The sequence below is a fragment of the Rhinoderma darwinii genome, chromosome 4 (assembly GCF_050947455.1).
Source record: "Rhinoderma darwinii isolate aRhiDar2 chromosome 4, aRhiDar2.hap1, whole genome shotgun sequence".
Taxonomy (NCBI): domain Eukaryota; kingdom Metazoa; phylum Chordata; class Amphibia; order Anura; family Rhinodermatidae; genus Rhinoderma; species Rhinoderma darwinii.
This window is the reverse complement of record NC_134690.1, coordinates 387,534,935-387,562,643: the sequence shown is the minus strand read 5'-3', so window position 1 is coordinate 387,562,643 and position 27,709 is coordinate 387,534,935. Positions and strand designations below refer to the sequence as shown.

The 27,709-nt window shown below is 44.0% G+C and overlaps 2 protein-coding genes across 5 annotated transcripts in view; one reads left to right on the top strand and one right to left on the bottom strand.

Moving 5' to 3' along the window:
* Nucleotides 1–27,709, bottom strand: part of HHAT (hedgehog acyltransferase) — a 261,528-nt gene that overhangs the window by 7,468 nt on the left and 226,351 nt on the right. The window lies entirely within an intron of this gene.
* LOC142761401 (TOG array regulator of axonemal microtubules protein 1-like) lies at nucleotides 2,006–15,373 on the top strand. 2 transcript variants are annotated; one of them, XR_012883631.1, is made up of 3 exons: nucleotides 2,006–2,091; nucleotides 3,472–3,563; nucleotides 15,133–15,373. XR_012883631.1 is itself a non-coding variant. In XM_075864589.1 (2 exons), exon 1 carries the CDS (start codon nucleotides 12,409–12,411, stop codon nucleotides 13,687–13,689), a length of 1,281 nt encoding a protein of 426 aa, XP_075720704.1. In that variant the 5' UTR covers nucleotides 12,348–12,408; the 3' UTR covers nucleotides 13,690–13,887; nucleotides 15,133–15,373. The 2 variants fall into 2 exon arrangements, 1 of the variants encoding a protein (XP_075720704.1); XM_075864589.1 differs by lacking the exons at nucleotides 2,006–2,091; nucleotides 3,472–3,563 and adding an exon at nucleotides 12,348–13,887.

Genomic DNA, 27,709 nt, shown 5'->3' with positions numbered 1-27,709 from the left:
TACTTTTAACATGATTGCTTGATTTGCTGTCACCATACACTGCAATACTTACTGCCTGTGAGCCCGCTCCATACTCCCCCTTGGCGGCTGTGATATACAGTTAGGTCACATTTCGCCGAAAGGTTAAAGAAGATCTGTCTGCTCCCCTAACATTTGTCTTAGTAAAAACTTGTATTCCTTAATATACAAACATCTTTTCTTTGATCTGTTATCCCTCCTGGAAATGTAGGAATAAAATGACAACTGGGCGTTACCATTCACCTTGTCAATAGGGTGCGTCCCTACACGGTCAGCACTGATTGGACACCCAGTTGTCAATTGATTCATACCTTTCAAGTATGAATAACAGAGGAACGTAGACCTTTAAAAATAAAAAAAAAAGTTGTTCCAGATTTTTTATTTCATTGGAGAATTTTTTTTTTTCAGTAATGTAACATTTATTGCTATGCAATATAAAACTAAATTATGAAGCAAGAAATACAATAATGAGACAAAGTACTTGTAAAAGGCCGGTATTAACACGCTACCACTTGTACCAATTATGATGCCAAGTAGTCACAGCAGAAAAATGGATGGTTTCTGTGTGCTGTCCATTATTTTTGCGGATCAATAGACGACGGCACGGGCCCACAAAAATTGCCAGGTATAAGACATGGTCTATAAATTGAAGAACAGAACAACGGATCCGCAAAAACAATAATGTGTGCATGCAGGGCCGCCATCAGGGAGGTACTAGGGATACTGCTGTAAGGGGCCCGGCCAAACCTAATTGAAAGGGGGCCCGGCAACTGCCGCGACTTGCCTTTGGTAGAAAAAAAACAGGCCCCTGCAGTGGGGCCTGTTCTTTTCACCAAAAGTGAAAGAAGTCGTGAGCTTCGGGCCCCCCTCTCGTCATGGGGGCCCGGCCGTCAAACACTGATTGCACGCACCCGCGAGCTACCACGCGCACCTGCGAACGCACGCACCCACGGACGGCCGCGCGCTCCCGTGAGCGGACACGTGCACCCGCAAGCGCCCGTGCACACTGGCGCACACATGACTCACCTGGGCCTCCGCCTCCAGAGCGTAGCTGCGTAAGGAGAGGAGGAGGAGTCAAGTTGCAGCGCGGCGGTAGGCGTTCTCCGATCCCCGACATTTTCTGGAGCTTGGAGGTGAAGGACTGGACCTGGAAGACATCGCCTGACAACGAGGACTGGTGTGGGAGCCAGCAGCTCCTCTGACACAGTAAGTAAAGTGTCTGAAAGTGTTGATTATGTATGGCCCTGTTCACACAGAGTATTTTGGAGGCAGAAAAAATCTGCCTCAGAATTCCTTAAAAAATGTTGAGGCAGATTTTGACCAGCCCACACTATCTTGACGCATTTTTTGCCCGCGGCGATTGAGGGCCGCAGACAGAAAGCGCAGCGAAAAATGCATTTTCTGCCTCCCATTGATTTTGATGGGAGGTCAGAGGCGGAATCGCAGCAAGAAAGGACGTGCTGCTTTTTATTTTTTCCGCGACTGGCTCCCATTGATTTCAAATGAAATCAATGGAAAGTGGTTTTGGACGTTTTTTGGCGAAGATTCTGACGCATTGTCTGAGTCAATATCAAGGCCCAAAAACTCTGTGAACTGGGCCTTATTGTTAGGGTAGGAACACACTAGGCATCAACGCTGCGGATTTTATGCAACACATTTTATTGTGGAAAATCCGCAGCGTATAACAGTAGCAGCCGAGTGGATGAGATATGAACAAATCTCATCCACACACAACGAAAAAAATTGACCTGCAGTGTGTTTTTTTAAGCCGCAGCCTGTCAATTTATTCTGTGGAATCGCTGCTCCTCTGTTGCGGAAATGCTGCGGTTCTGCCGCAAAAATCACAAATGAGAAAAAGAAAAGTATTTTTTTATTTCAAATTTATAAAAAAGTTTAGACTTGACCCGGCCGTAGTCTAGGCAACGCGATCCTCTATTCTTAGCGCAGCCCGGCCTCCTGTCATGACGTTTAATCCCATGTGACTGCTGCAGTGGTCACATGGTCTACAGCGTCATCCCAGGAGGCGGGGCTACGTTCAGAAGAGAGAGATGCATCGCCTAGACTACGGCCGGGGTAAGTAAACTTTTTGTTTCCCTGCAGGATTCCCGCAGCGGACACGCCTCACGAAACCTGCACCACTATTTGGTGCGGTTTTTCTGGTGGAATTCCCTGCAGCTACCGGGGCGGATAAGCTGTGGAGTTTTACTCAGCATATCCGCCTAGTGTGTCCCTTATTATGTCGCTCCTGGAGCTGCTGCCGGTCTCTAAATAGGCAGTTGGTCCAGTAGAATTATTTTTTTTTGAACCAGCTTCTTTTTGTGTTAGGCCTTGTTCACATCTGCGTTTCAGATCTGACCAAGAATACCAGATACAATAGTGCAGCATGCTGCACTATTGTTTTCGTTAAAACCACAGACACCCCAACGTAAATCCGACGAAACCCATTAAAGTCAATGGGTTTAGTTGGTTGCAGGTGTTGTCCGTTGTGCAGCGGAACAGGCGCTTCTGACGGAGAATAACGGAAAGCTGATGTGAACCCAGCCTTACATTTTGGGCATTTGCGTAAAATAAAACTTGCACTCCCATGCAGGCGGAGCACGTACGGAGCGGCGGTCAAACATGTACTATGCTGTTTCTGTCATTCCCATACACTTTGAATGAAATGGAAGCGTGCACGCTTGACCACCGCTCAATTCAATGTCCCCCTCACTGTGGGGGGTGCAGTGAGGAGGATCTGGGGGTTTGGGACCCTTGTTCTTATGAACACAAAAAAAAAAAAGAATTAAACTGTCAAATTATTGTTAACCTACCTGCTGGCCTGACTTTCTTGCTTCCCGCTCCGTTCCCTCGTTCTGGTCCCAGTTGTCCGGGATCCAAGATGGCTGCTACTGTCTCAGACTTGCATGTGGAGAGCGTTGCCTGCCAGTCTGAGACATGCCCCCACCTCCTTCACTGCTCTCGGAAGGACAAGCACCGATGATGTCAGCGCTGTGTCCATCTCTTCTGACAGAGAGAAAATAAGTACTATGCATACCAATATGGAATTATTTATCCAAGTAAATAATTTATTTATTTGTAGCCAGTGACAGTGCGTGCGACGTTTCAGTCAAAACCTTGACCTTCCTCAGGCACTTTAGTCAATGCTGGTCCTGCGTGGCTGGCGCCTCACACAGCGGTTACCCGCCAATCTTACAGCGCCAGCCACGCAGGACCAGCATTGACTAAAGTGCCTGAGGAAGGTCAAGGTTTTGACCGAAACGTCGCACGCACTGTCACTGGCTACAAATAAATAAATTATTTACTTGGATAAATAATTATATATTGGTGTGCATAGTACTTATTTTCTCTACTGGATCGGGTTGGGCCCCTACTTATGCACCCACACCATTACCTAGTGCTATCCGAACCTTGTAACCATCTCTTCTGACATTTCTCCTGCTGGGTCCTTGACAGGGTCTGCGGCTGCAGCAACATCCTCACTGACAGCGCGTCAGTGGAGGACGGAGAAAGACAGCGCCAGGGTTGTCAAGAATCATCTTCTGTATGTAAGTATATCACATTGTATGCTGGTAACGGTCTTATATGTTTTATTGTCTGTGTTTTTTTTTACAGGTTTCAGTATCTTGGACTACGTAAGACCGTCGTGGTATCAAATTTTTACCAATAAAATGGTCAAAGCGGGCTGTGGGGGGGCAGTTTATTTCAATGAAGTGTTTTTTATGCATTTTTCCACTGTATAACAGAACTAGTAATCGAGGTGTCTGACTGACACCTCTCCATTACAATCGCCAGGGCTTGGCGCCAGCCAGAGGTGTGCTATGTCTACTTTTTTTCAAATCTGACGTGTCACTTTATGTGGTAATAACTTCGGAATGCTTTTACGTATCCAAGCGATTATCAGATTGTTTTCTTGTGACATATAGTACTTTATGTTAGTGAAAAAAATGTGGTCGATAAATTTATTGCTTATTTGTGAAAAACACCAAAATTTTGAGAAAATGTTAAGAAATTATGATTTTTCTAATTTTAAATGTATCTGCTTGTAAAGGGGATATTAATACCACACAAAATAGTTACTAATTAATATTTCCCATATGTCTACTTTATGTTTGATTTGTTTTTTGAACATCCTTTTATTTTTCTAGTACGTTACAAGACTTAGAACTTTTGCAGCAATTTCTCACATTTTTAAGAAAATTTCAAAACGCTATATTTTCAGGGACAAGTTCAGTTCTGAAGTGGCTTTGAGGGCCCTGTATATTAGAAACCCCCATAAAACCCCAATTTTAAAAACTGCACCCCTCAAAGTATTCAAAACAGCATTCAAGTGTTTCAACCCTTTAGGCGTTTTACAGGAATTGAAGGAAAATAGAGATGAAATTGGAAAATTTACCCGAGAAACGCATCTCAATATTTATTGCCCAGATTCTGCAGTTTGTAGAAATATCCCACATGTGGCGCTAGTGTGGTAATGGACTGAACCATCAGCCTCAGAAGCAAAGAAGCACCTAGTGGATTTTGGGGCCTCCTTTTAATTAGAATATTTTATTAGGCACCATGTCAGTCTTGTGGTGCCAAAACAGTGGAAACCCCCAAAAGTGACCCCATTTTTGAAACTACACCCCTCAAGGAATTTACCAAGGGATACAGTTAGCATTTTGACCCCACAGGTTTTTTGCTAAATTTATTAGAATCAGTCTGTGAAGATGAAAATCAAGGAATAAAGGAGAAAAAGCACCCCAATATTTGTAAATCAATTTCTCCCGATTATGGAAATACCACATGTGGTAATAATCTGCTGTTTGGATCGACGGCAGTGCTCAGAAGGGAAGGAGCGCCATTTGGATTTTGGAGGGCTGTTTTTACTGCAGTGGTTTTCAGTGCCGTGTCACGTTTACAATGCACTGGCGGGACCTAAACAGTGGAAGCTGAAAATCAACTTTTTTTTCTGAAAAAACATAGAATTTACTAATTTTTATAAGAAATAAAAGGAGAAAAAGCACCCCAACATTAATAAAGCAATTTTTCCTGATTACGGCAATAATCCATATGTGGTAATAAACTTCTGTTTGGGCACACGGCCGGGCTCAGAAGGGACGGAGCGCCATTTGGATTTTGCAGCTCAGATTTTGCTGAATGGGTTTCTGGGGCCATGTCGCATTTGCAGAGCCCCTGAAGTGCCAGTACAGTAGAAATTCCCCAGGTGTGATCCCATTTTGGAGACTATACCCCTCAAAGAATTAAATTAGAGGTGTAGTGAGCATTTTAATCCCTCAGGTGTTTTATAGATTTTATTAGAATTGGGCCGTAAGAATAAAAAAAAAGACGCCCCAATATGTGTTACACAATTTCTCGTGTGTAGGGAAATACCACATATGTGGTTGTAAACTGCTATTTGGACACACGTCAAGGGTCTAAAGGGAAAAAGCGCAATTTCGTTTTTGGATTTGAGATTTTACAAAATATTTTGCGCCATGTTGCATTGCGCGGAGATACCAGTACAGTGAAAACCCCTTGAGAAGTGATCCCATTTAGGAAACTACACCCCTCAACGAATTCATCTAGAAGTCTAGTGAGCATTTTTGACCTCACAGATTTTGCAGAAATTAGTGCACAGTAGATGTCGCAGATTGAAAATTGCCATTTTCCACAGATATGCTATTTCAGAGCCCGATGGGTTGTGTCCAGCTTGTACCACTGGAGACACACGCCCCATAAATTGTTAACCCCTTCGGGACGAAGCCATTTTTTGATTTTTGATTTTCGTTTTTTACTCCCCGCGTTCCAAGAGCCATAACTTTTTTCTTTTTCCGTCAATAGAGTGGTGTGAGGGCTTATTTTTTGCAGGAGGAGTTGTAGTTTCTTTTGCTACCATTTATAGTTCCATATAATGTACTGGGAAACTGAAAAATAAAAATCTTTGCGGGTTGAAGGAAAAAACTGTGATTCCTCAATTGTTTTTTGGGTTTCGTTTTTACGGCTTTCTCCGTGCGGTAAAAACGACAACTTATCTTTATTCTGTGGCTCAATATGACTATGGTGATACCAAATTTCTATAGGTTTTTTTATATTCTAGTACTTTTATTGATAATAAACTTTTTGTTAAAAATAATGTTTTGTGTCGCCACATTCTGAGAGCCGTAACTTTTTTATTTTTTCACCGATTGAGCGGTGTGAGGGCTTATTTTTTGCTGGACGAGCTATATTTTTAACGGTATAATTTTTTGGTACGTAGAACTTTTTGATCACTTTTTATATATAATTTTTTAAGACTAAGTTGACCAAAAAACAGCGAAATTGATGGTTTAATTTTTTACGACGTTCACCGTGCGCATTAAATAACACTATATTGTAATAGTTCAGACTTTTACGGACGCAGCGATACCAATTTTGTTTACTTTTTTACATTACTTTAGGGGGAAAAATGGTAAAAAGTTTTTTTTTTTGAAATTCTAATATTTTTAATTTTTTTCACTAGTAAAAACTTTTTTTAAAATTTTTCACACACTGTCTTAGATCCCCTAGGGGACTTGAAACAGCGATCGTTAGATCGCTGGTACAATATACTGAAATACTAATGTATTGCAATATATTGTCATTTTTACAGGCATCTGTTAAGCCCTGCCCCAGGAGGGGCTTAGCAGAGGCAGAGTGAAGGCAGCCCTGGGGGCCTTCATTAGGCCCCTGGGCTGCCATAACACCCATCGTCACCCCCCCATCTCACTCCAGGGGGGAACGATGAGCTGTCGGAGGGGGCCGCCCACACTTTTCAACGCCTCAGATGCTGCGGTCGCGACTGACCGCAGCATATGAGGGGTTAAACAGCCAGGAGCAGCGCGATCGCTGCTCGCGGCTGTTAGTCACGGCTGTCCGCTATCAAATACAGCCAACACCCGAATCATATGGAGTGCGCTCAGCGCATTAATGCGCTCTAAACATCAACCTCCGCATTCTGACCTAATGGCCCATCAGGGTGTGCAAAGGGGTTAAGCGGTTCTCCAGAGTACGGTAATACCCCATATGTGATCAAAAACTTCTGTTTGGGCACACTGCCAGGCACAGAAGGAACGACATTTGGCTTTTGGAGCGCAGATTTTGCTTGGTAATAGTTTTGTTTAGTGTTTTACTGGTGTTTCAGTTTATAATGTGGGGGCATATGTAAGCTGAGCGGAGTACATTAGGATGTATGTAAGTTGTGTGGAGTACATCAGGATATATGTAAGCTGTGCGGAGTACATCAGGGTATATGTAAGCTGTGCGGAGTACATCAGGGTATATGTAAGCTGTGCGGAGTACATCAGTGTATATGTAAGCTGTGCGGAGTACATCAGGGTATATGTAAGCTGGGCGGAGTACATGAGGGTATATGTAAGCTGTGCGGAGTACATCAGGGTATATGTAATATGTGAGGCGTACATCAGGGTATATGTAAACTGTGCGGAGTACATCAGGGTATATGTAAGCTGAGCGGAGTACATCAGGGTATATGTAAGCTGGGCGGAGTACATCAGGGTATATGTAAGCTGGGCGGAGTACATCAGGGTATATGTAAACTGTGAGGAGTACATCAGGGTATATGTAAACTGTGCGGAGTACATCAGGGTATATGTAAGCTGAGCGGAGTACATCAGGGTATATGTAAGCTGGGCGGAGTACATCAGGGTATATGTAAGCTGGGCGGAGTACATCAGGGTATATGTAAACTGTGAGGAGTACATCAGGGTATATGTAAACTGTGAGGAGTACATCAGGGTATATGTAAGCTGTGAGGAGTACATCAGGGTATATGTAATCTGGGCGGAGTACATCAGGGTATATGTAAGCTGGGCGGAGTACATCAGGATATATGTAAGCTGTGCGGAGTACATCAGGGTATATGTAAGCTATGAGGAGTACATAAGGGTATATGTAAGCTGAGCGGACTACATCAGGGTATATGTAAGCTGGGCGGAGTACATCAGGGTATATGTAAGCTGTGCGGAGTACATCAGGGTATATGTAAGCTATGTGGAGTACATCAGGGTATATGTAAGCTGGGCGGAGTACATCAGGGTATATGTAAGCTATGTGGAGTACATCAGGGTATATGTAAGCTGAGCGGACTACATCAGGGTATATGTAAGCTGGGCGGAGTACATCACGGTATATGTAAGCTGTGAGGAGTACATCAGGGTATATGTAAGCTGTGAGGAGTACATCAGGGTATATGTAAACCGTGCGGAGTACATCAGGGTATATGTAAGCTGTGCGGAGTACATCAGGGTATATGTAAGCGGAGCGGAGTACATCAGGGTATATGTAAGCTGAGCAGAGTACATGAGGGTATATGTAAGCTGAGCAGAGTACATCAGGGTATATGTAAACTGAGCGGAGTACATCAGGGTATATGTAAGCTGTGAGGCAGGGGCGTAACAAGGAAAGACTGGGCCCCATAGCAAACTTTTGACTGGGGCCCCCCCTCCCCTGGGTGCCACACTACCCCCCCCCTTGGAGATAGTGCCTTTTTTACAGCCCCCTGTAGATAACGCCATACAGCCCCCCTGTAGATAACGCCATACAGCCCCCCCTGTAGATAACGCCATACAGCCCCCCCTGTAGATAAAGCCATACAGCCACCCTGTAGATAACGCCATACAGCCCCCTCTGTAGATAGCGCCATACAGCCCCCCTGTAGATAACAGCGTTACCTACAGGGGGGCTGTATAGCGTTACCTACAGGGGGGCTGTATAGCGTTACCTACAGGGGGGCTGTATAGCGTTACCTACAGGGGGGGCTGTATAGCGTTATTTACAGGGGGGACTCTGTATGGCGTTCTCTACAGTGGGGGCTGTATGGTGCTAACACCATACAGCTCCCCCTGTAGATAACGCTATACAGCCCCCCTGTAGGTAACGCTATGCAGCCCCCCCCTGTAGGTAACGCTATACAGCCTCCCCTGTAGGTAACGCTATACAGCCCCCCTGTAGGTAACGCTATACAGACACTCCCTGTAGGTAACGCTATACAGCCCCCCCTGTAGGTAACGCTATACAGCCCCCCTGTAGGTAAAGCCATGCAGCCCCAACCCCCCAAAAAAATCTGACCTACAGTGTGTCCTACAAAAGACATGTATCCCCTATCCACAGGATACGGGATACATGTGTGATCGCTGGCAGCGATAAGGAGAACGGGGGACCGAAAGTCCCCCGAAATTCTCCATGACTAACCTCTGACTTCCGGCGTCTGCGCAGCTCAATAAAAATTAAAGGATCGCTGGTCACGCATGCGCACAAGCGCGACCGACGCTCCATTCATTTCTACAGAGCTGCCGACACAGACGCCGGAAGTCAGAGGTTTGTGATGGAGAACTTCAGGGGACTTTCAGTCCCCCGTTCTCCCTATCGCTGCCAGCGATCACACATGTATCCCGTATCCTATGCGACTTTTTTATAACTTTTTATTATTTTTTTTCAGGGTATATGTAAGCTGGGCGGAGTACATCAGGTTATATGTAAATTGTGCGGAGTACATCAGGGTATATGTAAGCTGTGCGGAGTACATCAGGGTATATGTAAGCTGGGCGGAGTACATCAGGGTATATGTAAGCTGGCCGGAGTACATCAGGTTATATGTAAATTGTGCGGAGTACATCAGGGTATATGTAAGCTGTGCGGAGTACATCAGGGTATATGTAAGCTGTGCGGAGTACATCATGGTATATGTAAGCTGGGCGGAGTACATCAGGGTATATGTAAGCTGGGCGGAGTACATCAGGGCATATGTAAGCTGCGCGGAGTACATCAGGGTATATGTAAGCTGTGCGGAGTACATCAGGGTATATGTAAGCTGTGCGGAGTACATCATGGTATATGTAAGCTGTGCGGAGTACATCAGGGTATATGTAAGCTGGGCGGAGTACATCAGGGTATATGTAAGCTGAGTGGAGTACATCAGGGTATATGTAAGCTATGAGGAGTACATAAGGGTATATGTAAGCTGGGCGGAGTACATCATGGTATATGTAAGCTGGGCGGAGTACATCAGGGTATATGTAAGCTGGGCGGAGTACATCAGGGTATATGTAAGCTGGGCGGAGTACATCAGGGTATATGTAAGCTGGGTGGAGTGTATCAGGGTATATGTAAGCTGGGCGGAGTGCATCAGGGTATATGTAAGCTGGGCGGAGTACATCAGGTCATAATAGGATGATGTAATATTGGGGTAAATTAATAATAAAATTAATTATCCATGGATAGTGACGTACGCTTTCAACCAATCTTTTATGCACAGGCCGGATTTTTGGGTGTAGGAGTCGCACTTCTAAAGGGGCTCCCTGGTATTGTACAAAACATCCGCACTCCAGCATTGCCTAATCTTTGACGTCTTCACTAGCCCCATGTGTATCACAGACCCCAAAATGTCATTGTTTCCGCTGCATTTACAGGGTCTATCAGTGGGGGCTGCAAATGATGACGTGGGGTTTTAGGTGAAGAACTGCTGCACTAGTAAATTAGTCGGGCCGTCGTTTTGCATTATTGCGTTCCGAGTGTCATAGATTTTTATTTTTACGTTGACGAGCCGCGTCAGTGCTTGATTTTTATGGGATGAGCTGTAGTTTTTCTTAGTATCATTTTGGGGTACGTGCGATTTTTATTCCATTTTTTATTTAATTTTTTGGGCGGTCAGGAGACCAAAAAACAGAAATTCTCTCACTTTTTTTTATAAATATTTAACGGCGTTCTCTGCGCAGTATAAACAACATGTTTACCTTATTCTGCGCTTCGATACGATTATGGCAATACCAAAATTATATTGTTTTCATATGTTTTCTAAATAAAATAAAGTTTTAGTGTCACCATATCCTGAGAGCCATTACCTTTTTTATTTTTTTGTCTACGGAGCTGTGCGAGGGCTTGTTTTTTGCGTGACAAACTGTCGTCTTTATTGGTACCATGTTGGGGTACGGGCAACTTTTTGATAACTTTTTATTATTTTTTTTTGTAAACAACGTAACCAAAAAAGTAAATTCTGCCATGGTTTTCTATTGTATTTTTTTACCGTAAGGGATAAATAATATAACATTTTTATAGGTCACGCCGATACGAACGCGACGATACCTATTATGTACAGTTTTTTGTTGTTTTTTTTCTAATTATAAAGGGCTTGATAAGGAAAACAGGGTGATTATTGTTTTTATTACATAAAACTTTTATTTATTTATCTAAAACTTTTTTTCACTTTTTATTTTACACATACTTGGGGACTTGAAGATCTGATCTTCTGATCGCCAGTCCAATACACTGCACTACTTCTGTATGTACTTGTGTAGTGCAGTGTATTGTAAGGCCGGATTCACACGAGCGTGTGCGTTTTGCGCGCGTAAAAGGTCCACAAATGGTCCGTGTGTCATCAGCATATGATGCATGATTTTCGCGCAGCCGCCATCATTATGACACGCTGTTTTTATGTTTGTAAACAGAAAAGCATGTGGCGCTTTTCTGTTTTCATTCATAGTTTTGACTACTGTAGCGCGCATCACGCGCGGCACACGGAAGTGCGTCCATGTACCGTGCGCGATTTTCACGCACCCATTGACTTCGTGCGTCAAACTCTCATTTTACAACTGACAGTTAAGCCTATTACATCCTGCCTTGGGCTGGACCTAATAGGCTCCCGTACTTGGCAACCAGGAAACTGTTGCTAGGCTTCCTGGTTGCCGTTGCAACCATCAGCACCCTGCGATTTTTCGCAGGGGGCCAACGGGGTACAGATGGAGCCCCCTCCCTCTGTGCCAATCACTTAAATGCCCATGTCGCTATTGACAGCAGCATTTAAGGGGTTAAATGGCGGCGATCTGAGAGAACTGTGATCGCCACCGTTGCAGCGGGATGTCAGCTCCTGTGCCCGCTTCATCCTCAGGGCGTTACTGTACACCCATTTGCGGGAATGCACCGCTAAAAGGGACGTACAGTAACGCCGATTTGCGGGAAGAGGTTAAGTCAATTACTTGCAGCACTGAAGATGTAGAGGAAAAATAAGGTATAGTAAATGTTGCAATAAGAGCTCCGTTATTCTGAAATGGCTGATAATAAATAAATATTGGCTGATAATAAATAAATCTTCCCCCAAAACATTTTACAACAATTAAAACCGTAAATATTTGTATCCAGGACTTGTCCTGTTAGGTGTTTTACTTGTGAACAATATTAAACATATTCGTCTATTTTTGAGTCAATGGCCCTTTAAGGGAAAAGTTCTACAGGTCCGGCTGATGTCATAGAAGCGTCATGGTGAAACTATTGTATTAGAACTTCGCTTGCTGAGTGCTCTGTACATTGCTGGACTTTCCCTACAGAGAGAAGCAGTGATATTGGTGTGCACACCAAGTGTTTTATATAATTTTTTGGAAGATGTGGGCAGAAGAGTCCTTTGACTGTAGTAGCTCAGTAACATCCAGCTCAGATTCTGACCTCTCAGATATTTCCTCCATCTGTTATGGCATGAATCAGAAGTACAGCCTAGGTGACAACTTTGCTGACTACCGGGATGTGGTGGCTCAGAGAGTGCTGGCCAGGTTGACCAGCAATCTTCAATTGAGAATCCCTGACAAAAATCCGCCATCTGGTGACTTTGGAAAAAAACTGGGTTGGAAAATCCCGAACACCCCAGAACCACCTAAAAGGCCCAAAAAAGCCACAGAAAAAGAGGTCACCAAGGAAACTGGCCCAAGATATAAAAAGTATATTGCAGCAGCGGAAAAGACCTTGGAAGAACTCAGGAATATGAACAATGGGAGGAATTCTCTCCAGGCAAAACCTTTACCAAAAATAACGCCTGTGAGTACGGTGCAGTATAACAATTCCTATTTACATCAACGGAACCGGCATGATGAGCCTCCTGCACCTGAGAGGAAGAAGACATCTGTATTACCATCTATAGGACCATCATCAAGTCATCATGCAGTCCAAAGCCATAAAGCAACGCACAATAAACAACCAAAGAAGATGTCCCAGTCCAAGATGACCGTTGCTGACGCCTTAATCCTGCTGGAAGACGAGGACTGGGAGAAAAAGATTCGAGGCATTGACACCATCTCATCCTTGATATCGGTCCATCCTGAAGCTGCTGTTCTAATAATACAAGACCTGAGGACAGCGGTAATGAAGGAAGTGACCAACCTGAGATCCGCAGTGTCCCTCGCAGCGATCAAGTGCCTGGACATGATGTTCACAATATTGCAGGCGAACATGGACTGCGACCTCCAGCAAACTGTCCGGGTGTTGCTACACAAGGCTGGGGAATCCAACACCTTTATCCGTGAAGCAGTGGACAGCGCTCTGACATCAATGGTGGAAAATGTCAGCCCAGGTCGCGCTCTGACAGCCCTAATAGAGGGAGGACTCTGCCACAACAACAGCAAAGTCAGATCCACCACAGTCAAGCATCTTGTAGGTTTGGTGGACAGAATGGGCCCAGACTTTTTTCTGTCTGGTAGAAAAGGGATCACAGATAGGGCAATACCGGCTGTAGTTCAATCTTTACAGGACCGCTGCCCCGAAGCCAGGATGTATGGCAGGCAAATCATGAGCAGTCTAGCTCCACACCCTAGACTGGGCGCAATGCTGGCAAGGTATGTGCCACCTAAAAACTTAACAGCCATAAAGCTCCTGCTGAAAAAATGTTCCAACTAATCTTTTTGGAGCCAATGAAAACATTACATGGAGGAGAATTATTACTAGTTACTTATTTAAAAAAGAAATTCAAGAACAAACAAAAATTTCAAATTGCTTGTTGGACAAATGAACATGTGGAGAAGAGACCCAACCTACAGTGTCCTGAGTCATAATCCAAGAACAGCCCTGGTATTACCGGCAGATCCCCCTGGCAAGGTATGTGGAATTGGGAAGGATTTATGTCTCATTACTTTGTCTTAGGCCGGATTCACACAAGCGTTTTGCGCGCGCAAAAGGCACTTAACAGCTCCGTGTGTCAGCAGCGTATGATGCGTGGCTGCGTGATTTTCGCACAGCCGCCATCATTATGACTGTGCGCTTAATTATACATTCGTCTGAATAAGCCCTAACTCTCATTTTACAACTGACAGTTAAGCCTATTACATCCTGCCTTGGGCAGGACCTAATATGCTCCCGTACTTGGCAACCATGAAGCTGTTGCTAGGCTTCCTGGTTGCCATTGCAACCATCAGCACCCTGCGATTTTTTTAAGGGGTTAAACGGCGGCGATCTGAGAGAACTGTGATCGCCACCGTTGCAGCGGGATGTCAGCTGTATATTACAGTTGCACGGACGTATATCATGTTCGTCTGGATAAGCCATAACATACATATTACAGTAGTTGTTGCAGTTGTATTTTTTGGAAAAACCCATGTTGGTTACTTTGCCCAAAGTCTATTCATGTCTTATTTTCTTTTCTGCACAAATTATTTATTGATTTAATTGGCTACTATGATCACAAAAAATCTTATGAGCTTTCGGGTCCCCACTGAATGTGAGAACGGGGTTCCCGGACCCCCTGTTACTTCTCACTGCACCCCGCACAGTGTAGAGGAGCTTGATTGGCGTGGTGGTCGAACATGCGCCACCTGTTGCATTCAATGTCTATGAAAATGACAGAAACAGCTGAGCCCTACACTCAGCTGTTTCCACCATTCCCATAGACTTTGAATGGAGCAGCAGAACGCATGTTTGACCGCTGCGCCAATCAAGCTCCTCCTCACTGCTCAACCGCAATGAGGAGGACATTGAATAGAGCGGGGGATTCGGGATCCCCATTCTAATGATCAGTGGCGGTCCCAGCGGTGGGGCCCTAACCATAAGGAAATGATCACCTATTCTGTGGATAGATCATAATTTTTGATTCTTGTACAACCCCTTTAAGAGGGTTTTCTACTGATATACAACTATGGGATGACAACTAGAGAGCCATTAAAGTGTGATTGGTGACCACTGAGAGCCCCACCAATCTCAAAAACACGATTGGCCTGATCCCCTTTTTCTTTGCAGTGCAATGCCAGAATTACCCAATTGAATAAATATTTATAATGGAATATATGACATTCTGTGTAAATGCCACTGTACCTGTCGGCTCCATGTAACCTGATCCTCTATCCACAGGTCTCTAAGAAGCTAAGAAGCCACACACTGGACCTCCCATCACAGCCGGAGACTTCCAGATGTCCTGGAGGATAGAACTAAGGAGTGATCACTGGATCTGCCCGCTGCTGCCCCTGTGTGAGATGCCCCTGCCGCAGCCGTTCTCCATCAGACTATATCTATCATTAACGTCTAGAGAAAAGAAGCCCCTCCCCCTCTGGACTATTTTTTGTGAATAATAAATTTTCCTTTGTGCAGAAAAGAGCGTAATATATTGTGTAGTATAATAATCAAACGCTAATACTAAAATGTGAACCTCTTGTAAAAATGCCAGCCCGTCATGCCAGTGATTTCTCTACTATCAGTCAAGAGATCATTGTCATAGTACAGATATATATATAGAAATGAATAGGTCAGTGTGCTATCCACAAAAAAATTGTATAGCACAATGAAGAAAAACATGGTCGTGTGCACGAGCCCTAAGGTCCAAATCAGACGACCGTGATATACGTCCGCGTGATGGCCGTTAAATCAACGGCCGTCACACGGACGCATGTATTTTAATGGGGCCGTTCACACGGCTGTTGTTTCATAGAACCGTGTGAAGGGTCCGTTGAAAGATAGAACATGTCCTCTTTTGTTCTGTTTTCACGGATCCCTCGATATATTCAAGTCTATGGGGACCCGTGGAAACGGGACCCGCACGGGGCAACTCGGACGTGAAAAACGTTTTCACGACCGAGTTTCCCCACGTACGTCTGTATTCGGCCTAAGATAGACAAAAACGTGATAGTGAGACGCTCAACATCGTCACTGCCAAAATAAACCCAACGATAGAATGTAACATGACATTTCAAACCTGTTAATATCCACTCTCATCATTCATAAAACCGCTAATCAAGACAATTAAGCACTTCTTGTCTTAATTAAAAATATTCCTAAGCAAAAACAACTCATTAGATTTTAATTGAAATAAAGATGTTTGCCAACCTCATCATCTGCATGCCAGAGAGAAAAATACAAGTAACATTTTTTATAAGAGGCCTACATATTGCACACCCGTAGAGAATTGATAGTTGATGATTCGATACTCAAATTTGTTATTTCATCCTAGGAAAAGTTACCTGATAAACCCAGCAGATTCCTCTGTAGGAGATTAAATTGTCTCACACGTTGTTCACTCGTCTGCACAATAATTCTGGCCTGTAGACGGGGCAGCCCTTAAAACATTTAGTCGGTGACTGATTATAACATGGAAGTGATTTTACAATATAAACAAGTAAAGGGTAACTAATCTTTTGACATGTCAGAAGTTTGATCAGGTCCGAGAGTGCTGTTGTCGACTCTGCTCGCTCGGCTTTCCAAGGAATGCCAAGCAGAGTTGATTAGAAACTAAGCGACACACTGCTCTCCCGAGCGTTTTTGACACTTCATTTTAGCGATCGGTGAGGGTCTCGGTGCTCAGACCCCCACTGATCAAAACTTCTGACATGTCACTATTACATGTCAAAAGTTTTATAAAAGTTTAGTTACACTTTATAGGTTTTTATGACTCTTAATACACCCTAACATTGTTTTGCTTTTACACACAGAGTATTTTGGCGCTGTTTTTGAAAGCGTCAGAAACAGCGACAAAAAACGCCTCCCATTGACTTCAATGGGAGGTGGTGCCGTTTTTTTCCTGCAACGGTAAAAACTGCTCGCGGGATAAAGAAGCGATATGCCTTTCTTTGGGCATTTCAGTCTCTGATGTCCCATTGACATCATGAGAAGCAGAAAAAGCAGTTTTGGCTGCGTTTTTTGCCTGCGGCGCACAATGGCCGCATATGAAAAACGCAGCAAGGAGAGTGCAGGCAGGTCAAAATCGGACGGAACAGGACGGAATTTTGAGGCAGATTTTTCTGTGATGGAGGTAATGGAGGCATTTTACGCCTCGAATTACGCCTGAAAACACGGCTCCAATACGTCGGCAAACATCTGCCCATTCATTTGAATGGGTTTGCCGACATACTGTGCCGACGACCTGTCATTTACGCGTCACTGTCAAAAGACAACACGTAAAATAACAGCCTCATCAAAGACGTGCAGGACACTTCTTGGGACGTAATTGGAGCTGTTTTTCATTCTATCCAATGAAGAACAGCTCCAAATTACGTCCGTAATTGACGCCTCGCAAAATGCGAGAACGAACAATTACGTCTGAAATGCAGGAGCTGTTTTCTCCTGAAAACAGCTCCGTAATTTCAGCCGTAATTGACGTTATCGTGTGCAAATACCCTTAGTCGGTGACTGATTATAACATGGAAGTGATTTTACAATACAAACAAGTAAAGGGTATGTGCACACGGTGAGAGGCTTTTACGGCTGAAATGACACACTGTTTTCAGGAGAAAACAGCTGCCTCGTTACAGTCATAATTCCTCCTCCTCGCATTATGCGAGGCTTCTCTGACAGCAGTAAATTTTGAGCTGCTCTTCATTGAGTTCAATGAAGAACGGCTCAAATTACGTCTGAAAGAAGTGTCCCGCATATAATGTATATAAGTGTCCTGCATATAATGTATATAAGTGTCCTGCATATAATGTATATAAGTGTACTGCATATAATGTATATAAGTGTCCTGCACTTCTTTGACGAGGCAGTATTTTTACGCCTCGTTTACGTCTGAAAATAGGTCGTGTGAACTCAGCCAAAGGGTAACTAGTCTTTTGACATGTCAGAAGTTTGATCAGGTTTTGACACTTCATTTTAGCCTTTCTTTGGGCATTTCAGTCTCTGATGTCCCATTGACATCATGAGAAGCAGAAAAAGCAGTTTTCTTCATTGGATTCAATGAAAAACGGCTCCAATTACGTCCCAAGAAGTGTCCTGCACTTCTTTGATGAGGCTGTTATTTTACGTGTTGTCTTTTGACAGCGACGCGTAAAATTACAGGTCGTCGGCACAGTACGTTGGCAAACCCATTCAAATGAATGGGCAGATGTTTGCCGACGTATTGGAGCCGTGTTTTCAGGCGTAATTCGAGGCGTAAAATGCCTCCATTACCTCCATCACAGAAAAATCTGCCTCAAAATTCCGTCCTGTTCCGTCCGATTTTGACCTGCCTGCACTCTCCTTGCTGCGTTTTTCATATGCGGCCATTGTGCGCCGCAGGCAAAAAACGCAGCCAAAACTGCTTTTTCTACTTCTCATGATGTCAATGGGACAGAGCCTTAGGTTAGGAGGTCTGAGGGCAACATTTAATGCACATGAAGATTTATTTATTTCCGATTTTATGTGTGGTTGCTCTGTTTTCAAACAAACTGTAGAACTGTGTGAGGGTCATTGACGTGTTAAGAAAGTGCAGATTTTTGAGAAGTATAACTCCAGCCAAAAAATGTTTCTAGTGTTCTTGAATTTGTGAAGTCTTTTTGTTCTACAGACTTTTCTTGCCTCCAGATTCAGAAACAGAAAGTGCTTATCATATTAAAAATCTTGACAAAGAGGTTGCTTGGACTCTCAAACTAAAGGGCCGGACCTTGCTATACCCGCCCTCCCCTCTCCTCCCCTATCTCTGTCAGTCACAGTGCGAATTGTGAAATCCCTGTGTAAAAGGTCCAGGGAGAGTTGTAGTGTAGCGCCATCTATTACAGTGTTTATATAAAAACAATCGCTAAAACAAACATAGAACTTTTGAGAAACAACTTCAAGGCAAAAAATTATTTTCAAACACATGTTCAACAAATATATATATATATATATATATATATATATATATATATATATATATATACACATATAACGCCACCGAAACCCACAAATGTTGCATGGCTGGCCGTATGTAAAAACCAAGGCCACAGTGTGGTCATCGAGTGGTTCACAGGGTGTTTTGGGCGGCCGCCTGGGACCCGATGCTCCCGGAGGGCCCACGGCTGCCCAAAGTACAATGTAGTTTCGCGGCAAAAAAAAGGAAAAAAGGTGTCAAAACGGCATTGTATATGGACCTTTAGACATAAGGTCACGTGACCTTATCTTTTAAGTTCTTACTACTGTTTAGAGACCTGCTGGTCACATGACCGCAGTTCCAAGAGCAGCAGCAAGACTCCACAGAGAAGACTGAGGTGAGCTGCTATGTAAGTATAAGGGGATGGATTTGTTTAAGGGGTCTGTATTTAGGGAGTCTGGTGTGAGGACTGTATTTAGGGGGTCTGGTCTGTATTTAATAAGTTTGGTGTCTGGATCAGTTTAAGGGGTATAGGGTCTGTATATTTAGGGGTCTGTGTTAGTTTAAGGGGTCTGTATTTATGGGGGTCTGAGGTCTGTATCAGTTTAAGGGTTTTAGGGTCTGTATATTTAGGGGTCTGTTAGTTTAAGGGGTCTGGATTTAGGGGGTCTCTATTAGTTTGACATCTGGAACTGTATTAGTTTATGGGGTCTATTTAGGGGGCCTGTTCTAGGGTCTATATTAGTTTAGGGGTCTGTATTTAGGGGTCTGGTCTGGGGTCTGTATTAAGGGAGTCAGGTTAGGGGTCATTATTAGTATAGAGGGTCAGGTCTGGGGTCTGTATTTAGGGGTCCTCTCTGAGGTCTGTATTTATTTAGGGTGTTTGTTCTGGGGTCTGTATTTTTTTAGGGGGTCTGGTCTGGAGACTGCAATAGTTTAGAAGGTCTGGGTCTGTATGTATTCTATGATCTACAGGGTGGGCCATTTATATGGATACACCTAAATAAAATGGGAATGGTTGGTGATATTAACTTCCTGTTTGTGGCACATTAGTATATGGGAGGGGGGGAAACTTTTCAAGCTGGGTCTTGACCATGGTGGCCATTTTGAAGTCGGCCATTTTGTATCCAACTTTAGTTTTTTCAATGGGAAGAGGGTCATGTGACACATCAAACTTATCGAGAATTTCACAAGAAAAACAATGGTGTGCTTGGTTTTAACGTTACTTTATTCTTTCATGAGTTATTTACAAGTTTCTGACCACTTATAAAATGTGTTCAAAGTGCTGCCCATTGTGTTGGATTGTCAATGCAACCCTTTTCTCCCACTCTTCACACACTGATAGCAACACCGCAGAAGAAATGTCTCCCGATCTGACCCCCTTAGACTTTTATCTTTGGGGTCATCTGAAGGCAATTGTCTATGCTGTGAAGATACGAGATGTGCAGCAACTGAAACTACGGATACTGGAAGCCTGTACTAGCATTTCTTCTGCGGTGTTGCTATCAGTGTGTGAAGAGTGGGAGAAGAGGGTTGCATTGACAATCCAACACAATGGGCAGCACTTTGAACACATTTTATAAGTGGTCAGAAACTTGTAAATAACTCATGAAAGAATAAAGTAACGTTAAAACCAAGCACACCATTGTTTTTCTTGTGAAATTCTCAATAAGTTTGATGTGTCACATGACCCTCTTCCCATTGAAAAAACTAAAGTTGGATACAAAATGTCCGACTTCAAAATGGCCGCCATGGTCAACACCCAGCTTGAAAAGTTTCCCCCCTCCCATATACTAATGTGCCACAAACAGGAAGTTAATATCACCAACCATTCCCATTTTATTTAGGTGTATCCATATAAATGGCCCACCCTGTAGTCTGGGGTCCAAAATTATTAGTCTGAGCAAAAGTGTTTGTCTGGTCACATCGATAGGCCATCAGTATAATAAACGGTCTGTGCCCAAACTACCCCTTTAATGTATGGTCCTGGGCCTTGGTGTCTAAATTTGTGTGTTTCTATAGAGGCTGGAAATGGCTGCAGAAGTGAGGAGCAAAGATGTCTCATCAGGAGAAGTCGCCATAACGGTCTGCATCAGATAGAGAAGAAAACTACTCCCTTCAGAGAAGACATCAACTTTGAGTCACTGGATCTATAGGGGATCCTGACATGTCTGTTGTAGGAAATCCTTGTATTCTACATATCTTCGTGTACCCAGGACTAAGAGACAAATGTGTGTTACCATTCCCATTGTCAAGAGGAAGTGTGATATTGTCAGCGATGGTTGGAGACGTAGGGACACAGCCCTTTGACAAAGTGAATCGTAACCCCCATTTGTCAATGCTCACCCAAAAAAGTGGTGGGGACGGGGGGCCCAAATTTGGGGAACAGCCCACGGCCCATGGTCTACTTAATCCACCACTGCTCTGCTGCACCATTACCATGTGTGAATGTACCCTTAAAATGGGTTTACCCGGGCAGATTTTTGCCCTTAACAAGCGCTAATCACCGATATAACAAGCCGATCTGCGTTTGTTTAACCCCTTCCCCCTGCTTGCATTCTGGGCCCTAATGTCCAAGCCATTTTTGACATTTTTCCATTGTCACATTCGAAGAGCTATAACTTTTTTATTTTTGCGTCGGCATAGCTGTATAAGGTCTTGATTTTTGCCGGACGACTTGAAGTTTTTATTGGTACCATTTGAGAGTAGATGCGACTTTTTGATCACTTTTTATCACATTTTTTTAAAGTCAGGATTAACAGAAAACAGCAATTTTTCCATTGTTTTTTATTTTATTTTTTACGGCGTTCATAGTGCGGGTTAAATAATGTAACAGCTTTATAGTCAGGGTCGTTACGGACGCGGCGATACCAAATATGTGTAACTTTTTTGCTTTATTGTAGTTTTTTTTAATAGTAAAGCATTTTGTAAGGGGAAAAAGTGGGTTTTTCATATTTTTTTTTTCACTTTTTTTTTAAATTAACTTTATTAAACTTATTTTACTTTTATACTAGTCCCACTAGGGGACTTCACTATCCTCCGATCGCTATTATAATACACTGCAATACTTCTGTATTGCAGTGTATTACTGCCTGTCCGTTTAAAACGGACAGGCATCTGCTAGGTCATGCCTGCGGCATGATCTAGCAGGCATTCGCTCCAGGCAGACCTGGGGGCCTTTATTAGACCCCCGGCTGCCATAGAAGACACAGATTTTATCGCCGGGTGTCGGTGGGATGAGAGGGAGCTCCCTCCCTCTCTCCAAAACCACTCAGATGCGGTGCTCGCTATTTTGCACCGCATCTGAAGGGTTAAACGGGTGAGATCGCTACTAGTATCGATCTCACCCGGCAGAGCAGGACGCTCCCAGCCCTCAGCTATGTCTGGCAGCTGAGAGCAGGGAGATTTGACAGCTCCCTGCTCTGTTTACTTTATTCTACAGCAGCGCCGTGGAATAGCGGCGCTGTAGAATAAAGCCCATTAATGACCGCCGTGAAAAGGCTAATCGGCGGTCATTAAGGGGTTAAGGGCCCTTTTACACGAGCCGATGCAAACTGTATACGGAGGGAGGATCGTTAATACGATCATTCGGTTTCCATACAGTTTGCATCATTGTTGGCAGCACATTCCATGTTTACAAGGGGAGATGGGCTGCAGACAAAGGGTATTTTATATGCTACATAAAAGATGCGATCAGCCGACATGCTAGTTTGTTGCCTGATGACTGACATGTTTACATAGGCCAATGTTTGGGAACGAATGTTTGTAAAATTGCTAGTTCGCCCAATCATCAGCCCGCGTAAATGGGTCTTTACAGGCACACTGGAGTAAGTCCATCCAATATTTGTGACAGTGTTGAAATGTACCTCTTTTTGCAGCAATTGTTAACTATTTTGCACAAATGTAGTGAATTACATATAAAACAGATGTGTCAGACAAAGGGCTAAACACAAAGGTGGTGTGAATATGGCCTTAGTAATGTCCTGGGGGTGGATAGTTATGCATTCAATTTGTTCCTGATGTAATGAATGTAGATTGATCTGTTTATCAATGCGTCTCTCAGGGAGTATCCACAAACCCCAACAAGAAACCTGAATACAACATCTTCCTGTTTACAGATCTTAAATGGGGTAAATCTATCTCGGAAAATAACTTGAAATGTGTGTCGGTAAAAGCGTTTTTTAAGAAAAGCAAGAGCCAAACATAGCAAAGGTAGATAGTGTTGGATTTGGGTTACTTAAACCCATTCGAGATTATTCTGAGGACCATCCTCCATTTATTCAGAACATGTACACATCCACGGTTAGCTGCTTGCCGACGGATGATGAGCAATTGTGCCCGTGCAATTGGGAGTAGGGCAGCGGCTGTTCTAACAGCAGACATCATAGACACCTTGAATCTATGCTGTTAATCCCTTGAATGACACAATTAAAGCTGATCGCAGCATTCTAAACTAAAAGAGTGAGGGGGACCACCCTTTGATTACATCACAGGGAATCCCTGTGACGTGTTCAAGGACATACATTCTAAGGGCAGACTGCCCAGGGTTCATTGTAGGACTTCAGGGCTGTCTGACCATATTTCCTGTTCTTAGGGCATACTTCAGTATGCCCTAACACAACTGCCTGTGTACTATCAGTACATAGATTTATGCCAGTATATTAATGTCAAACAAAAAATTGAAAATCCCCTTATGGAATTTAAAAAAAAAGTAAAATGAATTTTAAAAAAAAGTAGTGTTACATAAGATATAAATATAAAAAAAACTGTAAAAAATTTTAGAAAGAGGGGGGGGGCGACCCCCTCTGACAGTCCATCAGCCTTCCCAGTGATGCGATCGCGGGCTGCCGATGGTTGCCTCTGCAGGGCTTCATAGAGCACTGTCAGAATCAAGATATACTGCAATACATTAGTATTGCAGTATATAATGCAAGTGATCCAATGTTTGGCTGGTTCAAGTCCCCTAAGTGGACTAATAGAAAAAAGTAAAATGACAGTAAAATAAAAAATTAAAGCCTTTTTTTATGTGAAAAAAAAATTATTAAGTTAAAAAAAAAACTCTTTTCCCATTTCCCCCTAAAGCATTGTAAAAAAAACAAACATAATTGGTATTGCCTGGTCCGTAAAAGTCTGAACTATTACAATATAACATTATTTAACCCACACGGTAAAACGCTAGAATCAATGTTTTTTGGTCACCTCATCTCCCACAAAAAATTGAATACACAGTGATCAAAAACTCACATGGACCCCAAAATAGTACCATTAAAAACGACAGTTCGTCCCGCAAAAATAAGCCCTCATACCGCTCAATCGATGGAAAAACAAAAAAGTTATGGCTCTCTGAATTTGGCAAAACAATAAAAAAAAATATTTTTAACAATTTGTTTTTTCCTTGTAAAAGAAGTAGAGCATAAAAAAATTATATCAATTTTGTGTCGTCATAATCGTATTGACCCGCAGAATAACGTTAACATGCCGTTTTTATTGCACAGTCAACATTGTAAAAATGAAACCCAAAATACAATACAGTTTTTTCCCATTCCATCCCACAAATAATTTTTTCCCCATTTCCTAGTACATTATATAGTATAATAAATGGTGCTATGAAAATATACAACTCATCCCTCAAAAATCAAGCCCTCATACGGCTATATCAATGGAAAAATATAAAAAGTTATGGCTTTTGAAATGTAGGGAGCAAAAAATGAAAATCCCAAAAAATGGATGAGGTGGGAAGGGGTAAATGTATACAGATATAGAAGGGGCAAGGTATATGAAGATTGGGAGATACCAAATTTAAAGGGACACAACAAAGCAGTACAACATGATGATGGGCATCCAGAACAACCTCAAATGTCTGTGGTATCCAAGGAAAATAGGTTTTTCTTCTACTCTATAGGTCTGTTGATCTGCATTTACACAACCAGTTGTTAAGGATCTGCCAGGCACAGCTTCTGTATCCACGCCCATAGGTAATCAGTCTGCACCTGCTTCTATGTCTGTGAGACTGACTCCATCTTCCACCACTCAGGATGGCTGGCTTAGGAGTGGGAGAGCCTATCACAGCCTGGCCAGACGGAGCGATCTCCCGCCCTCTGTCTATTTATACCTGCCTTTCCTGCTCCTCCTTGCTTGTGATTCTTCTCTGTTGGTTTCCTGGCCCTGCTGCAGCTTCTGAACTATTTGACCCTGCTTCGTATTGACCCTGGCTTACTGACTACTCTTCTGCTCTGCGTTTGGTACCTCGTACACTCCTGGTTTGACTCGGCTTGTTCACTACTCTCCTGCTCTACGTTTGGCACCTCGTACTCTCCTGGTTTGACTCGGCTCGTTTACTACTCTTGTTGCTCACGGTGTTGCCGTGGGCAACTGCCCCATTTCCCTCTGTTCTGTGTTTTCTTGTCTGTTGTCTGTCGTGCACTTATTGAGTGTAGGGACCGTCGCCCAGTTGTACCCCGTCGCCTAGGGCGGGTCGTTGCAAGTAGGCAGGGACTGAGTCGCGGGTAGATTAGGGCTCACTTGTCTGTTTCCCTATCCCTGTCATTACATAATCACAAGCCCATATACCTACTCTACCCTGGTCCCTCACACCACTATGGACCCCCTTGAGACCCTGGTTCAGCAAATGCAGGGTCTCTCCCTACAGGTCCAGGTCCTGGCTCAGAGGGTCAACCAGCCTGATGCTACCATGGTAGTACCCCTCACCTCACCTCTTGAACCCCACCTCAAGTTGCCTGACCGGTTCTCAGGGGACCGGAAGACTTTTCTCTCCTTTCGGGAGAGTTTTAGGCTCTATTTTCGTTTAAAGCCCCACTCCTCAGGTTCTGAGAGCCAGCGGGTGGGTATAATTATGTCCCGGCTCCAGGAAGGGCCCCAAGAATGGGCCTTCTCCTTGGCTCCTGACGCCCCTGAACTTTCCTCCGTTGATCTTTTCTTTTCTGCTCTCGGACTCATTTATGACGAGACTGACAGGACTGCCTTTGCCGAGAGTCAGCTGGTGACCTTACGTCAGGGTAAGAGACCTGTTGATGAGTATTGCTCTGACTTTAGGAAGTGGTGCGTAGCTTCTCGGTGGAATGACCCTGCCTTAAGGTGCCAGTTTAGGTTGGGTCTGTCGAACGCCCTGAAAGACCTGCTAGTTAGCTATCCCTCTTCTGACTCCCTAGACCAGGTTATGGCCTTAGCGGTACGACTTGACCGACGTCTCAGGGAACGACAACGTGAACGTTTATGTGTTTTCTCCTCTGACTCCCCCATGATGCCTCCCGAGGTTCCGTTGTTTCGTTCGTCCACGGAAGACTCGGAGGTGCCTATGCAACTCGGGGCCTCCGTGTCCCCCCAACAACGTAGAGAGTTCCGCAGGAAGAATGGTCTCTGCTTCTATTGTGGGAATGACAAGCATCAAGTGAACACCTGTCCTAGGCGTAAGAATAAGCAGCCGGAAAACTTCCGCGCCTAAGTGATCATCGGGGAGGTCACTTGGGCGCACAGGTATTTCCCGTAAATATGAAACGTAATAAAATCTTGCTTCCCTTTCAGGTCTCTTTTGGTGGTAGGTCTGCTACCGGCAGTGCCTTCGTGGATTCAGGGTCGTCTGCTAATATCATGTCTGTGGAATTTGCTATGTCTCTAGCTATGCCTTTGATTGATTTGCCTAAACCTGTCCCGGTAGTGGGTATCGACTCCACTCCTCTTGCTAATGGTTATTTTACACAGCATACCCCTGTTTTTGAACTCCTTGTTGGCTCCATGCATTTGGAGCAGTGCTCTGCACTGTTGATGCAGGGATTATCGTCCGATTTGGTTTTATGCCTTCCCTGGTTGCGGTTGCATAATCCCACGTTTGACTGGAATACTGGGGATCTTACCAAATGGGGTAATGAATGCTTGACGTCATGTTTTTCTGTTAATTCTATTTCTCCCCCTGAGGAGGTGAACACGCTACCTGAGTTTGTTCAGGACTTCGCTGATGTTTTCTCTAAGGAGGCCTCCGAAGTGTTACCTCCTCATAGAGAATACGATTGCGCTATCGATTTGGTACCAGGAGCTAAGCTCCCTAAGGGTAGGATATTTAATCTCTCTTGTCCCGAACGTGAAGCCATGAGAGTGTATATCCAGGAATGCCTGGCCAAGGGTTACATCCGCCCCTCTACTTCTCCGGTAGGTGCTGGCTTCTTCGTAGGGAAGAAGGATGGTGGTCTTAGGCCATGCATTGACTACGGTAACTTGAATAAGGCCACTGTAAGGAACCAGTATCCCCTCCTTTGATTCCTGATCTCTTTAATCAGGTTCAGGGGGCCCAATGGTTCTCTAAGTTTGATCTACGGGGGGCGTATAACCTTATCCGCATCAAAGAGGGGGATGAGTGGAAGACTGCGTTTAACACGCCCGAAGGTCATTTCGAATACCTCGTCATACCCTTTGGGTTGTGTAATGCTCCCGCGGTCTTCCAGAATTTCATTAATGAGATTTTAAGAGATTACCTGGGGGTATTTCTTGTAGTGTACCTTGATGACATACTTGTGTTTTCCAAGGACTGGTCCTCCCACATTGAGCATGTCAGGAAGGTGCTCCGGGTCCTTCGGGAAAACAAACTGTTTGCGAAGACCGAAAAATGTGTGTTTGGGGTGCAGGAGATACCATTTTTGGGTCAAATCCTCACTCCTCATGAATTCCGCATGGACCCCGCCAAGGTCCAAGCTGTGGCGGAATGGGTCCAACCTGCCTCCCTGAAGGCGTTACAGTGTTTCTTGGGGTTCGCTAATTATTACAGGAGATTTATTGCTAACTTCTCGGTCATCGATAAGCCTTTTACGGACCTCACTCACAAGGGTGCTGATTTCCTCCGCTGGCCTCCTGAGGCTGTCCAGGCTTTTGAGGTCCTTAAGAAGT